General features: G+C 36.1%; 1 protein-coding gene across 2 annotated transcripts in view; it reads left to right on the forward strand.

The window, feature by feature from the left end:
* The window catches only part of PAK2 (p21 (RAC1) activated kinase 2), a 91,220-nt gene extending 75,999 nt beyond the window's left edge, over positions 1-15,221 (forward strand). For both annotated transcript variants that reach the window (XM_061412041.1, XM_061412052.1), the window contains exons 14-15: positions 6,021-6,158; positions 6,613-15,221. In XM_061412041.1, coding sequence (XP_061268025.1) covers positions 6,021-6,158; positions 6,613-6,699 — 225 coding nt within the window. In that variant the 3' untranslated portion in view covers positions 6,700-15,221. The remainder of the gene's footprint in view (positions 1-6,020; positions 6,159-6,612) is intronic.
* The last annotated feature ends 105 nt before the right edge of the window (positions 15,222-15,326 follow it).

The following is a 15,326-nucleotide window of genomic DNA, read 5'->3' on the forward strand; positions in this document are numbered from 1 at the left end:
CTTCAGTTCAGTTCAGTCACTCAGTCATGTCCAACTCTTTGTGACCCCATGAATTGCAGCACGCCAGGCTCCCTGTCCATCACCAACTCCCAGAGTTCACTCAGACTCACGTCCATCAAGTCGGTGATGCCATCCAGCCATCTTATCAACTTTTTTTGGAAGTGCTACATCTGTATTTATAAGTTAATTGGTTGTTATTCAATCACTCAGTCATGTCCAACTCTTTGCAGCCCCATGGACTGCAGCATATCAGACTTCTCTGTACTTCACCATCTCCTGGAGTTTGCTCAAATTCATGTCCATTGAGTCAGTGATACCATCCAAACATCTCATCCTCTGTCATCCCCTTCTCCTCCTGCCCTCAATCTTTCCCAGCATCAGGGTCTTTTTTAATGAGTTGTTGCTTCATATCAGGTAGCCAAAGTATTGGAGTTTCAGCTTCAGCATCAGGCCTTCCAGTGAATATTCAGGGTTGATTTCCTTTAGGATTGACTGGTTTGATCTCCTTGCTGTCCAAGGGACTCTCAAGAGTCTTCTCTAGCAGCACAGTTCAAAAGCAGTAAGCACCGAAATAATCAAGTCAGAGTATACCAGGCAGTTTAAAAAAGCAGAAAAATACAACCCATGAGGGGGGAAATCAATCTACTGAAACCACCCCAGAACTGACACAGATAAAAGAATTCATGTACAAGGTCATTAAAATTATTTATTTATTTATTTATTTATTTTTAATATTTCTGCAAGAAATATTCACAGTAAGAAAACATGATGATTATAAACAGCTTTGCATCAATCAGTGTAGGTTCAGGTCAGGTGTTGGTGTCAAATGGGTTAAAACAATATTTTGGGAAATGAGAACCTGTACCTTCCTCTGCTGCTGCTGCTGCTAAGTCACTTCAGTCGTGTCCGACTCTGTGCGACCCCATAGATGGCGGCCCACCAGGCTCCCCGTCCCTGGGATTCTCCAGGCAAGAATACTGGAGTGGGTTGCCATTTCCTTCTCCAATGCATGAAAGTGAAAAGTGAAAATGAAGTCTCTCAGTCGTGTCCGACCCTCAGCGACCCCATGGACTGCAGCCTTCTAGGCTCCTCCGTCCATGGGATTTTCTAGGCAGGAGTACTGGAGTGGGGTGCCATTGCCTTCTCCGGTAAAATAATTTTAATAGTTGCATTCCAGATGTTAAAAGAGTTAAGTAGAGACATTTGAAAGTTTTTTTTTTTTTTTAATTCAAATCTAACTTGTAGGTAGTAACTAGAGAGTTTGAGATTGTATTAATGGCAGATAATATAATGTAGATTCGTGATTTAATGATCATAGATGTAATAAACTTAATATGAAAAATAAGGACTGAAATGAATTTTTTAAAAAATGAAATAGTATCAGTGAGCTGTGAGACAGCTTTAGGTGTTCTCATATGTGTTCGATATAAGTTACAAAGTTTTAAAACAAAAAACCAGTCAACCAAGAAATCTACAGCCAATAATCTTGTAAAAACTAAGGTAAAATAAAGGTTTTCTCAGACATACAGAAATTGAAAGAATTTATCACCAGTGGATATATTAAAGGAAGTCTTTTAAGCAGAAAGAAAAAGATAATGTGGTTCTACACAAAGAAATGAAGAGCACGAGAAGTAGTAACTGTGTTGGTATATATGTACAATATTTTTCTTATCTAAGTATCTTAAAAAAATAAAACAGTGACAGAAGGAAAGAGCCTATGTGTATGTAAAATGGCAAAAGTGATTAACTAAATATGGCAGAAGAGACAAACCTCACATTCAGAAGAATTCCAAATAAAGTATGAAGATATTCCACCTCAAAGGAGATGGAGCCCAACTCCCCTTTCCTTAAGTGTAGGCTGCAAACAGAGAATTTCCTTCCAAGGAGCACAGTTTGAAAACAGGGAGAAAGGAAAAACGTTCCAGTGGAGAAAGCTGACAAACATTACCTAAACCAGGCTTAGATCAACTCAGTATCATCAGTGGTAAATCATGCTGATAGTATATACCTTTGATATGATGTCATGAAAATGGTACTCTTTTGAACTTAGTTTACTGATTGCTTTATTTTTTTCTGTGCTGGGTCTTCGCTGCTGCCCAGGCTTTTCTCTAGTTGCAGTGAACAGGGCCTGCTCTCTAGTTGTGGTGAGTGGGCTTCTCATTGCAGTGGACTCTCCAGGGATATTCCCGGACTGTCCCAGACACAGGGATTGAACCTGTTTCCTGCATTGGCAGGTGGATTCTTTACCACTGAGCCACCAGGGAAGCCCTGGCACTCTTTAACTCTGATCTTCTTCCCCAAAAGCCATAATCTCAGTCTAATCATGAGAGAAAAAAGTAGAGAAAAATTCCAGTAGAGAGGCATCATACAATATAAAACCTGACCAGTACTCCTCCAAACTATCAAAGTTGTCAAAAAGTCTGAGGAATTGCTGTAGCCAAGAGGAGCCTTGGAACACATGACAGCTGAATGTAATGTATGGTGTCTTGAAACAGAGACAGGAGAGGGGGACAGTGAGTGAAACAGGGATGTCTAGTGTGAATGCTGGAAGCCCTAAGGGCCCCTGTGAGGTTACTGATGCCAGTAGCAGGGATATATCTTTTTCCTCCCCCATACTTAGCTGCATAGATTATAGGCAAGATGTAGGCAGAAGTTTAACCATGTTTAGCCAAGTGAATACTATGAAGTGTGAGAAGGTCTATGAAGTGTGAGACGGTCAAAGAAGTGATCATGTGAAAGGGATGATAGACACTGGAAAATCAATGGGAATTTAAGTCCATTGGAGTCAAAGAATTGCTGGCATTGGGGAACTAGGAGTGAAAAAGGTAGGAGGTGGAGTACAATTGAGATTCAATAGTTGCAGTTACTGGTACTGATATTATAGCCTGTGACCATGGGATGTGTGTGGCTGAGGCAGGTGAACGGACAAGGACATCAAAGAAGACGTCAGGGAACTGTAACAAGCATCTTTGTATACTGACATTGCCATGAATGTGAGTCATGTTAGAGATAATAACAGTGGAACAGTGTTTGGGAGATGTTTAAAACAAGGAAAAGTAGATATGAGTTTGAAAGCCCAGAAATTACAGAGTAGGAGGGAGAGAGCTCAAAGAGGCAGTGAGTAGCCAAAGGAACACTGGTCTCCAGGCTCAGATGTGTAAGTACAGAGGTGTGGAGAGCACTGTGGGTGAGGCCCAGTCCTCCTGGAAGAGCCAGGCCTCAATAAGAAAAGTATTTGGGGTTGGGGCAGAGGGGCAAGGAGAACTGTATGAAAAAATGTGACCCAGAAAGGGGAATATGCTGAACCAAATAGGTATTAGAATGGGGAAATTGAAGAATGACTGGGAGACCTGGGCTGCTTATAATCACTAATATGAATGAAGATAAGGAGTATAATAAGATTTATCCTAAAATGGAGAAAAGGTTACTAAGTATTTGGGGACGAGAAGTACCTAATGCAACTGCTTTTTTTTTTCTTTCCAATTTATTTATTTTTTTAATTGAAGGATAATTGCTTTTCAGAATTTCATTGTTTTCTGTCAGATAGCAACATGAATCAACCATAGGTATGGGCTTCCCTCTTAATCCTTTTTGATGAAAGTGTAGAAGCTCATAACAGTGTCACGATCTTAACTTGAAAATAACTGCTACCTCAGAGATTATTTCTTAGAATGAAATTTTTAAATGAAAATTTGGAAGGAAATGTCATGTAAAGAGAAATGAACTTAGGTAACAAGGAAATGGATGCTCTCATATGCCGATTGTGCCAGCTGATATCCTTTTTTTGATGGCATTTTGGTAATACAACAGAATCTTTAAATAATTCAGTTGAATGTCTAGGTGACCTTGGGTTGATACTTTATCCAAAGTATGATCCGTGAAATAATAAATTCTGCTTCATTAAAATTGGAATAATCTTCTCTGAGAAAGACATTATTAAGAGAATGAAATGACCAGTCACAAATATTGAAAATATATCCAAATATTTCTAAAATGCATATCTGTTAAAAAGAGTGTTATCCAAAATGTACAAACAACTCTTAGAATTCAACAAGGAAAACATCCTAATGTAAAAATAATGAAAGATTTGAACATACAACTCACCAAAGAATATCCACGTGTGCAAACAAGGCAGGTAAAAAGATGTTCAACGTCATATCACTCGGTTCAGTTCAGTTCAGTCGCTCAGTCGTGTCCGACTCTTTGTGACCCCACGAATCGCAGCACGCCAGGCCTCCCTGTCCATCACCAGCTCCTGGAGTTCACTCAGACTCACGTCCATCGAGTCAGTAATGCCATCCAGCCATCTCATCCTCTGTCGTCCCCTTCTCCTCCTGCCCCCAATCCCTCCCAGCATCAGAGTCTTTTCCAATGAGTCAACTCTTTGCATGAGGCGGCCAAAGTACTGGAGTTTCAGCTTTAGCATCATTCCTTCCAGAGAAATCCCAGGGCTGATCTCCTTTAGGATGGACTGGTTGGATCTCCTTGCAGTCCAAGGGACTCTCAAGAGTCTTCTCCAGCACCACAGTTCAAAAGCATCAATTCTTCGGCACTCAGCTTTCTTCACAGTCCAACTCTCACATCCATACATGACCACTGGAAAAACCATAGCCTTGACTAGACGGACCTTTGTTGGCAAAGTGATGTCTCTGGTTTTCAGTATGCTATCTAGGTTGGTCATAACTTTTCTTCCAAGGAGTAAGCGTCTTTTAATTTCATGGCTGCAATCACCATCTGCAGTGATTTTGGAGCCCAAAAAGATACAGTGTGACACTGTTTCCCCATCTATTTCCCATGAAGTGATGGAACCAGATGCCATGATCTTAGTTTTCTGAATGTTGAGCTTTAAGCCAACTTTTTCACTCTCCTCTTTCACTTTCATCAGGAGGCTTTTTAATTCCTCTTCACTCTCTGCCATAAGGGTGGTGTCATCTGCATATCTAAGGTTATGGATATTTCTCCCGGCAATCTTGATTCCAGCTTGTGCTTCTTCCAGCCCATTGTTGCTCATGATGTACTCTGCATATAAGTTAAATAAGCAGGGTGACAATATACAGCCTTGATGTACTCCTTTTCCTATTTGGAACCAGTCTGTTGTTCCATGTCCGGTTCCAACTGTTGCTTCCTGACCTGCGTATATCTATTAGTGAGTTGCTAATGAATTAAATGTGACTTCCCTGGTGGCCCAGATGGTAAAGCGTCTGCCTACAATGCGAGTGACCCAGGTTCCATTCCTTGGTTGGGAAGATCCTCTGGGGAAGGAAATGGCAACCCACTCCAGTACACTTGGCTAGAAAATCCCATGGACAGAGAAGTGTGGTAGGCTACAGTCCATGGGGTCGCAAAGAGTCGGACACGACTGAGCAACTTCACTTTGACTTTCAATGAATTAAAACAAAAATGAGATAGCACTACAGACCTGACAGAATGGCCTAAAATTCACACATCATTATCTTACAGATTCCATAATTTATATTAGGGTTTGCTCTTGATGTCATATATCCTATGGATTTGAACAAATGTATACTGAATAATGTGTCCTTTATTAAAGTATCTTAAAGAGTATTTTCACTGCTTTAAAAATCCTGTGTTCCATCTGTTTATCTATAGTTATATAGATGTAGCTAGTTTAAAATTTTTTAGAAAAGATTTCAACAAATTTCATTGTTTTAAACTGTTGTATAACTTGGGGAAAAAATCTTAAGAAAGATAAATGAGATACTATTTGTTAATTGTAAAATTGTAGTCATTTTTCTTTATACCCTTATGTATTATAGTAGGTTTTTCTTTGCCAATGTGCATTTGTAATCCAAAAAACAAGAAAAGGATGAAGATAATTTTGAAAAAGAAGTCAGGGAAATATAACGTCTAAATATAAAGTTAAAAATATTTAACCAAAATGGGTAGAAATAAGAACATTACTTTAGTGTGTATGGCAGTTGTCTTTAAGTAACTTTTAAAGTACTCTCTCACTTCGTTGAACTGTCTCAAGTATGTCAAAATTATTCTTGTGTTTTTAGGCCTTGTACCTGATAGCAACTAATGGAACCCCAGAACTTCAGAATCCAGAGAAGCTTTCCCCAATATTTCGGGATTTCTTAAATCGATGTTTGGAGATGGATGTGGAGAAAAGGGGTTCAGCCAGAGAATTGTTACAGGTGAGTTTGGAAATAATACTATTTGGGGGAAAAGTTGTCTTTTTTGAATAGTCCCAGAAAGTTTTCATAGGGTTAATAAGTATATTTCACTGTGCTTTCATCACCAGCAGCATGGCAGCTGCTGCATTTTCGGATTTTATCTGCTGGGAATAAAATATCCATAACACTGGAATAGGAATATGAGTTTTTACATATTACCAGTTTTCACACCAGTTCATTGCAGTCATGGGTATCTGAATCATTTAACTGAGTTTTTGTAGTACTGGAAGAACTAAAAAGAATTCACTTTCAACCATAAAAGTGATGTATTATGTTGATTTTTATATAGGTGTTGAAATATTTGTTAAATAAATTATGATCTATAAAATAGTCTTCAGGGCTTACTTGAAAAAAAATATTTAGCTTCTAAACTTGTGACATTTACACATTCATTTTGTCCTGCTCTTTCTGGCAGCATCCCTTCCTGAAACTGGCCAAGCCATTATCCAGCTTGACACCACTGATTATGGCAGCTAAAGAAGCAATGAAGAGTAACCGTTAACATCATTGCCGCGGCCTCATATTCTTTTTTCCATTTTCTAAAAGAAGTCTTTTAATATATGAAAATTATTATTCTTTTGGGGTTTAAAGAAATGGTCTGCATAACCTGGAGAAAAAAAAAATAAACTACTACTTCCTGAAGACAACCAAGAAAAAATTGCAAAACAGAATGACAACTTTAGGGTCCAAAAGGAACTGTGGACTGAATCACTAGCCTTACGTCTTTGTGCAGAAAGCCCGTCAGGGCCATTTATCATGCTTGAGATTTGCATTTTATTTTTCTGATATCATTATAATAGATCCCATTCATTTTCCCTTTTGGGGTGTTTTCAATACTTGAATGGCAGATTTGAGTTTTTCAGAGTATTTGTTTTATCTGCTAGTCTTCTTTTCTCTCTTCTTCATAGCTTTCTTTTTCCTTGACTTTCTCCTTTTGAATTGCTTTGAGAAGTGTTTCTTATGCCTAAATTGGAGGCAAGTGTGATGGAAATTATGTAGCTCCTTATATTGGCAAAGGAACTCAGTATGGTTTAACTTTGTATAGAAGTTAGAACTAGCTATCGTTACATGTAATATTTCAGTTTAGAATTTGAGCTGAAGGGAAGAAAAGTATGTGATTTTTACCTTTTTTTAGCAAATGTGAAAGAGTCAATTTTAGAAATTTCATGGTAGTGAGTTGTTTGGCATTTGTTACATGTATAGAGAGAAGACTAATAATCTATATTTATAACTAAATCATTGAAACAAAAAAAAGAATCCCATTGACTATACTTTCTTAGAGGGTTTTTTTTTTCTTTCCTGTGTCCTCAGACTCTGCTTTAGGACTTTGTGCCACTGCTTTCCTCTTCCCTCTTTTTTTCCCCCTTCATTTTGGAAATAAGTTTCTGTATATGTTGTAAGTTTAGCTAGTTTGTTTGTTTTTTAATTAACCCTCTCTCACCCTACTCCTCCCTCTCCCTTCCCATGGCAAATAATATAATAACCATTGAATTTTAAAATTTAAAACTTAACTATTTTTTTCCATTTAAAGGTGAAAAATATTTGGAGTTAACAGAGACAAAGTGAGAGACTTGAACCTTGGTGAGCTCTAAAATAATTAGATAAGATTATATTCATGGAAGAGAAATATTAGTTACTTAGAGATGCAGCTTCTGACCAGTAAACTGTAGAGATTTGTGATAAACATTGTTCCCAACCCATTATCAGCATTCTACTGTCTGTGAGAACTTAAGTGACAAAGTACTTCTTAGTAAATTCATGGGTCATATGAGATGTTGAGTTACTTTTGATTGTTTTCAAATAAGTAAATAATATTCATGTAAAAAACTGGAGAAAGAAGGAATAATGAAATGTGCTTGTTAATAACAATACTGTTTTTATTTTAAAGATTTAAAAAAGGTCTGTGACCTGTAGCATTAATTATTAGAGTGCCCACTCTTCTCCCTTCCTCTCCTGTCCTCTTCTTCGCTGGTCATTTCAATTGTTTGACTTCTGAAGGCAGTATTTCCCTTCTGACATGGCAAGAGCCATGTAAAAGAGAAAAATCTGTGGTTTGGTTCTGGCTTTTTATTCCCACCATTCTCTCATAATTGACTTCACACCTACTTGCCATCCTGCAATAGTATGAATTGTGAATAAAAATAATTTTGATGTTTTGAAGTGCATTAGGAGAACTGATAGAGTTTTATTTCCTGTCATTCCCACCATATTTGTGTTAAGATATAGGTGTAAGGATAGAAATGGCTGGTGGTTGTTTTTTTTTTTTTTAATTGGTAATGCAATGTTGGAAGGTTATACAAAAACAAGTAAAATAATTCATGGAATTTGTATCTAAAGCACTTAATGGTCTCTGTTTTCAGTTTGATTGTTGATTTTATTTTTCTCTGGATTATATTGGCCTTCTACAGCTATTACTAAATTACAGAAAAAGCTGGTTTATCTGGTGGAAAGCTACAGTGTCTCTTGAGTTCCAGATTTGGACATTTCTTTGTAAATAGCTGTCTGGATGGATTATAATAAAGAAGATGCTACCAGTGAAATAGAAAACCAACTAAATGACACAAGACTGTGATCCCCATGACCACTCTAGAAGGCACTTGTATACATAAATCATAAAGACCATATTAATTGGATGCAGTGCCAGTGCCCCGTTTTTTTGCCTGTGACTCAACAAAGATCTTTTCAGTTTATAAAAGCAGTTTGGGTTTGTATTTACAACTTCTCTAATGGTTACCTGCATGTCCATTGCTGGCAACGGACTTTGTCATTAAAACCTGACTCCTAGGCTAAGGGAGCTACACTGTGGTTTATTCTTTACTTACTTGGATAAACTAACTTGTAATAGAAATATACTTTGGTTAATTCTGAACTGTGTCATTTTTGAATAATCCTAAAAGCAATACAGAATTGTGATTTATTAATTTTAAATTAAAATGTTCACATCTTGTTGCAAGAAAAATTACATCTGAATCAAGATTCACGGTTTTTTCTTAATAACTGCCTTTTGTATTTACCCTTTTTGTCATTACTTTAGAATGAAAATTCTCATTTAAATCTAAAAATTACCTTAGTAGTCTTCTTTTGTTGTTAAGACAATATTACTATAGTATTTATTATATTTCAGACTCTCTGGCAGTCTAAAAGTTTCCTTTTCTTCCTGTTCCTTTTGCTGCTTTTAGGGACAGTTAAATCTGGGAAACCATGAAAATATTGAATATTTTATTCTACCTAGAATAGTAAAAAACAAGTAGACTGATTGTGCTAGCATCAGAAACTAAGGCTAACACAACTGTCTTTATGTGTTGAGTGCCTGGCACGTAATATAAATTCTCTTTCCCTCAATATATAAATATTAAGCTGCTTAAGATGTATCTAGATGTTACCACAGTCCTAAATGACCCTGTGCCTTTAATGAGCAATTTAAAACTACCTATGAGTATTTCTTTGTAGGGCTCACATAAATGCATATTTGTTTATATATACTGTATTCTAGTTTGGAGTAATTCTAGATCCGATCAGACAGTGGCTCTAATTAGAACAAAATGGGTGCTTAAAATTTTTGCATTAGTTTTTTAGTCTAAAAATTTTAAAACATACTGAGATTCATATCAAGTGAAATGTCTAAAATCATTATAGAATATAGCTGAAGTCCTCAACTTCTTTGAGGTTTTTTATACTGAAATTCATGGTAATATAAAAAGCAGATTGTCTTCCTTGTCTCAACTGCTCCCACAATAGAGGAACAGTTAAAATCAGTTTTTCCCCACAGGTATATGAGTATGTGTAAGAAAGGGAAAAAGAAAATACACACACGGATTTTATTTCTCACTAACACATTGATTGACCACACTGACAAAGACACCATGGTAAATATTGTGAGGATTACAAAGGAGAACTGAGCACCGGCCTGGCCTTGAGAGAACTGAAGTCTTTCTCACTCACAATTCTAGAATGTTGCCAAATGGAGAGAAAAAATGTATGATAATTTTGTCAAGCATACTTTCATTCTGTGTTAAGCAGAGAATTAACTTTGAACATCTTTGGTAGGAATGTCTTGTGGGGTTTTGTTTTTTTTTTTTGTAGCTAGAAATGGAATTAAGTGAAAGTAACTTGTTTTCTGTTTTGTCTTCAAATTTTATATTGACTTATTTTTAATTTAATCCCATTCAATTATTTAATTGTTACATTGACATTAACTGCTGTATTTGATGACCTTGTTCAATAATTTTGTTCTTTCAGGGCTAGAAATAAACTTTTTAATGTTCATTTTCCCTTTTCCTAAACTTTAATTCTTTCTTAAGATCAGAGTAGCTTAAAAGAATATATGTAATAGGTTTTCAGAGAACATCCTAGTATTTTTAAGGATGACTATTTTTTAAACGTGTCACAGCACTATGAATGTATTACAGAGCTCCAAATTAGAAAGATTTTCAGAAATCATTGAGTAATAAGCATGAGCCTTCCCTCTTCTAAATCAGGTTCAGAATAAATTTATTCAAAATGAAACATGCAGTGTTCAAAGGCATCATTTCGTTACACACATTTAATTTGAATGTTGGATATCCTAACATGGAGAACAGATGCATTATAGAGTTCAGGATGAAAAAACAAAATTGTATGTAAAAAAGTATGAGGATGTAGGCAATGACTGCTTAAAATATATTTGTTACACTATAAAACTTCTTAGTGCTATTCTGACATCTGTATTTCTTTAACTATGGCAAATGCTCAAAACGTTTGTCTAGGAAAAGTTTAAAAATGCCTGGGTGATTGATTTGATTGAAAAGCACTATTTGTAGGAGCTTGATACATGCTTTACTACTATTTTGAAATTTGTGACTTTTTAAAATTAGAGAATTATTTTTTATGCAAATCATTTTTAAACAAGCTTTATCTTTTGACGAGGAGGAAGAGGAGTAGAACAATGAAGGGAAAGGTCTTTTTTAAGCCTCATTTTTTTTTTAGGTTTTTAGCAAAATAATATGCATAGATAATCTTTAAGGAGTCGTAATAAACAGTGCCAGTCCTCAGCTGTTAGCTTCCTCACTGCAGAGTCCTGCTCCACAGAGGCATCTGCTTTTAACTTTGAACTGGTTTTAGCATGCATTAATTTTCAGATTTCTAAATTATATACTTACACTGGTATTTTTTGATATTTCTTCTAGAAGCTTCCTACTATTACAGTTGGGAATTTGATTACCATGCCATTTTCCCATTTTTACTCCCTATACTCTCCCAATTAAGAAGGGTGGCAAAATTTGATTAGTGGTCAGTTTTTAACTCAATACTATGTGGGAGTGTTGATCATTTGAGTAATTTATCATCACCATATGTCATTTCTTGTTCAACTTTTTGCTTTTCTTATTGTCAATCTTGTCTTTCATTTCCTTTGAAAGCTTCTATGTTCCCATCACTAAGTTTTTCCAGACTCATCGCAAAAGCCCTCTGAAGGCTGTTTTCTATGCAATTAAATGTCTCGGATAAGGACTGTTCCTTTTTCTGATTAGGGCTTCAGTTTGGTCTCTTGCTTTCCAGGCCTTCTGCCCTCTGGCATCTGAGACTGTTTCACTTTTCGACTGAATTTAGAATTTTTGTTTTCCTCTTGCTTGGTTTGTTCTTCATTTTGGAGAAGTACATCTTTCATTAGTGTCCTGAGGAAGGGTGCATATTGGTTAAGATTTTAAGACCTTGCATGCAAGTCTGAAAATGTCTCAGATTTAATCGATAATACAGGATTTCAGGTTGGAAATCATCTTCCTAGAGAATTTTGAAGTCCCTACTTTATCTGTAAAACCTGCCATTTCTGATAACATCTTTTTATGTAACTCATTTTTCTGCCTCTCTGGAGTTTTTGTTCTGAAAATTTACCTTGAAACCTCGGAGAGGGTCTGTATGTTTAGCTTTTGGCGGGCCTTGTTGATAAAGACTAATTTCCTTCAGTTCTGGTGAATTCTTATATTATTTCTTTAATAATTGCCACATTTTCTCTGTGTTATTTCCTTCTGGCATTCCAGCATTAATCTCCTGTTTTTCTTATCTTTCTCTCCTGCTTTCTTTCCCTTTGCCTTCTGTTTTTAACTTTCTGGGAGAATTTCCTTGATTTTATCTCTGACCCTTTTTTGAACATATATCACCTGTTGCTTCTTGTTTTAATTTTTTTTCCACCCACACTGTGCTGCTTGTGAGATTTTTTTTAGTTCTCCAAAGAGGGCTGATCCTCGCCATGGCAATAAAAGCACCAAGTTCTAACCACTAGAGGGCCAGGGAGCTCCCTCCTGTTTTTAATTTCTAAAAGGTCATTCTTCCTTTCTGATCTTTTTATAGGTTTCTGGTCTTGTTTCATAAATCCAGTATCCTCCTCCGGTGTATTAAAGAGTTTTTCCTTACCTCAGATTGCCATAACAAAATATCATATACGGCTTCAACAGCAGAAATTTATTTCTCACAGTCCCAGAGACTTGAAAGTTGAAGATCAAGATGCTGGCAAAGTAGTTTCATTGTGAGGCTTTTTGCCCTGTAGGTGGCCATCATTTTGCTGTGTGCTCCCTGAACCCCATTCTGTGTATATACACTTGGAAAGACAAGTCTCTCTCTTCTTATAAGAACACTAATCTCATCATAAGATCTCACCCTCATGACCTCATCTAACTTGAGTGACCTCCCCAAAGACCTCCATCTCCAAATTTCAATACAGTATGGGCTAGGGCTTCAGTATATGAATTCAGGGGCAGACACAAATATTCAAGCCAAAATAGGTCTTTTTTTTTAGAGTTTTTTTTTTTTTAATTATCTCTGGAATTGTTTACTCTTAAATATAACACTGTCTGGAACTGCACTAAACATTTCACATTGATTTTTCTTAATTCTCAGTGGGACTCTTGGTGCTGCCCACTGCTCATTCATTTCACTCCTAGGTCTTTTTTTTTTTTTCCCTTTCTCTTTTTTTCTCCAAACTGTCTATCACCTGACTCCCAACCCTTTTATCTCACCATCTCAACACTTAACTTCTCCCTTACAGCCAAAATTCTGGGGGGTTTTGTCTTTGTCTTCCTTTTGGTCTCAGTGAAAGATGTTTTTCCTCTTGGCGACCAGCCTCACCAGGGACCCGTTGTCAGTATTCTGCCACCTCCTAGGTCTCCAAGCCACTTTGATCCTAACTCTGCTGTGCCTTTTACTTGTCCTTCTGTTCTGTCTAACCCTCAGCAAAAAAAGGCATTCTGGAAAGAGGAGACCAGACTTGTTGTTTCTCTTCATTATCATGTTGCAGCTACCATCAGCATGTCTTTGAAACTACCCTTACCAGTGTCTCAGAATCACTGAATTTGAAATATTCTCAAAACATCAAAAAGATGACTTTCCTCGACAGGTAACTAATGTGCTTACTGGTGTATTTGAGGATTTCCATGATTCCACTCATTATCAGTCTTCCTTTGTACAAAGTAGAGGACTTTCATTCATCGATTTTTAAAAATGTTGTGACTAGATACTTACTTGAGGCTAAGGTTCAGAATGTGATGTAGGTGTAGCTTTGGTAAGCTTTTAATCAGTAGGATTATGTTTTCAACACTGAATATAAAATATGCAAACAGCTCTTGGTAAACTTAGTATTTGTGAAGGAAGAGTGATAAGGATAAAAAGAGCAAATTCTTAAAAATTTCTTCAGAACTTAATTTGCAGTGTACATTTGAGTAATAGATTTGCCCTGCTAATAATTTTTAGCTCTGAAATGTGTTTCTGTTCTTGAGCATATTAACATGGGCACCTAGAGGAGAAAGACTTAGCTAGGAATGTGCAGAGTGATAGAGGAGAGCCAGCTTGGCCTTAAAAATGGCATTAATTCTTAGTCAGAAATTAAGAGTTGATGAGTACCTCTTTTTTTTAAAGAGATTTATATAGCCTGTCACAGTGATTATAACATTTTAACCTATGCATCTTAGTTTTTGGTTAGAGGAAAAGACTAAAAAGATTGTCTACAGAAAACAGAATATGTTCAGTATATATTGATAGCCTTTGTATAAATTTGTAACCCAAGTTGATTATTTTGAAAGGAAAAACACTCATGTGGATGTATAATTTCTGGTATACTTGTTTAAAAAAGATCTCATTATTTTTTATCCACAGATCCCAGTGTATGTTCTGTAACAGGTGAAAAAATTTACCCTTGTGCTGCCCATCCCCCCTTTTTTAACAGTCAAAATGGAGTAACAGTACCAAATACATTCTTGTCTTTCATTTTTCGATCTGTAGATACATAGTGTTGCTATGAATGCATTGCCCAAAAAAATGTTTCTCTCAATTTTTTAACTACTTTACCCTGACTTCTCCTATATTTAAAAACAGAAGTGCACCATTTTCAAAAACTATTTGATCTGGGCCGTAAGATTAAAGACTATCTAACAGTACAATCTGATTCTGATTAATATATTGTCTTTAAAATCTTTAAGGAGTTTTGTGGTTGAAGCTAGAAGACATCTTGATCACATTCAGTATTCCTTATTCTTTAGGATACTATAAATTTTGCTGCTAGTAACTTTGTTGAAGAGCTTTGTTTTTCAATAAACTCTAAAAAAAAAACTTTAACCATTTGACTTTTTACTATAGACGTTGCTACAATTTTCATTACACTCTTCTTGATTATATGAAAAGTATGTAAATAGTTTACCTTTTCTTTTGTTCATGTGTAGATCTTTTGGGGTATGTTTGAAAACCAAGACATCATTGAAAAATAAACTTAGGCCATGGGCTGTTGGGTGCTACATGGATCAGCCAATTTCATATAACTTGTGTTGTCAGCCAATCAAATATTAATACTTCCCCACTTCCTTTCGTATATGCTTATTTTACTACTGATATTCCCCACTGTGTGTCCTGTTTCAATATTTATTTTAACGACAAAGCACAGGTGACACTGGTCTTGACACAAATCTAAGTACTTGAGTATTTCTTGCTGCACATTTCTTCATCCATCACTAAGCACTGTAAAACAGAGCTTTATTAAAGCTTTTTTTAAACTTGGTTTCATCATACAGTTATTTGTTTGGAGTTTCTTCTAAATAAAAATAAAATTGGAGTGTATAATTTTAAATTTTACTGCCAGTGGTAGAACCAGTTATGCTTTTAATTAGTAAC

The sequence above is a fragment of the Bos javanicus genome, chromosome 1 (genome assembly GCF_032452875.1).
Source record: "Bos javanicus breed banteng chromosome 1, ARS-OSU_banteng_1.0, whole genome shotgun sequence".
In the NCBI taxonomy this organism is placed as follows: domain Eukaryota; kingdom Metazoa; phylum Chordata; class Mammalia; order Artiodactyla; family Bovidae; genus Bos; species Bos javanicus.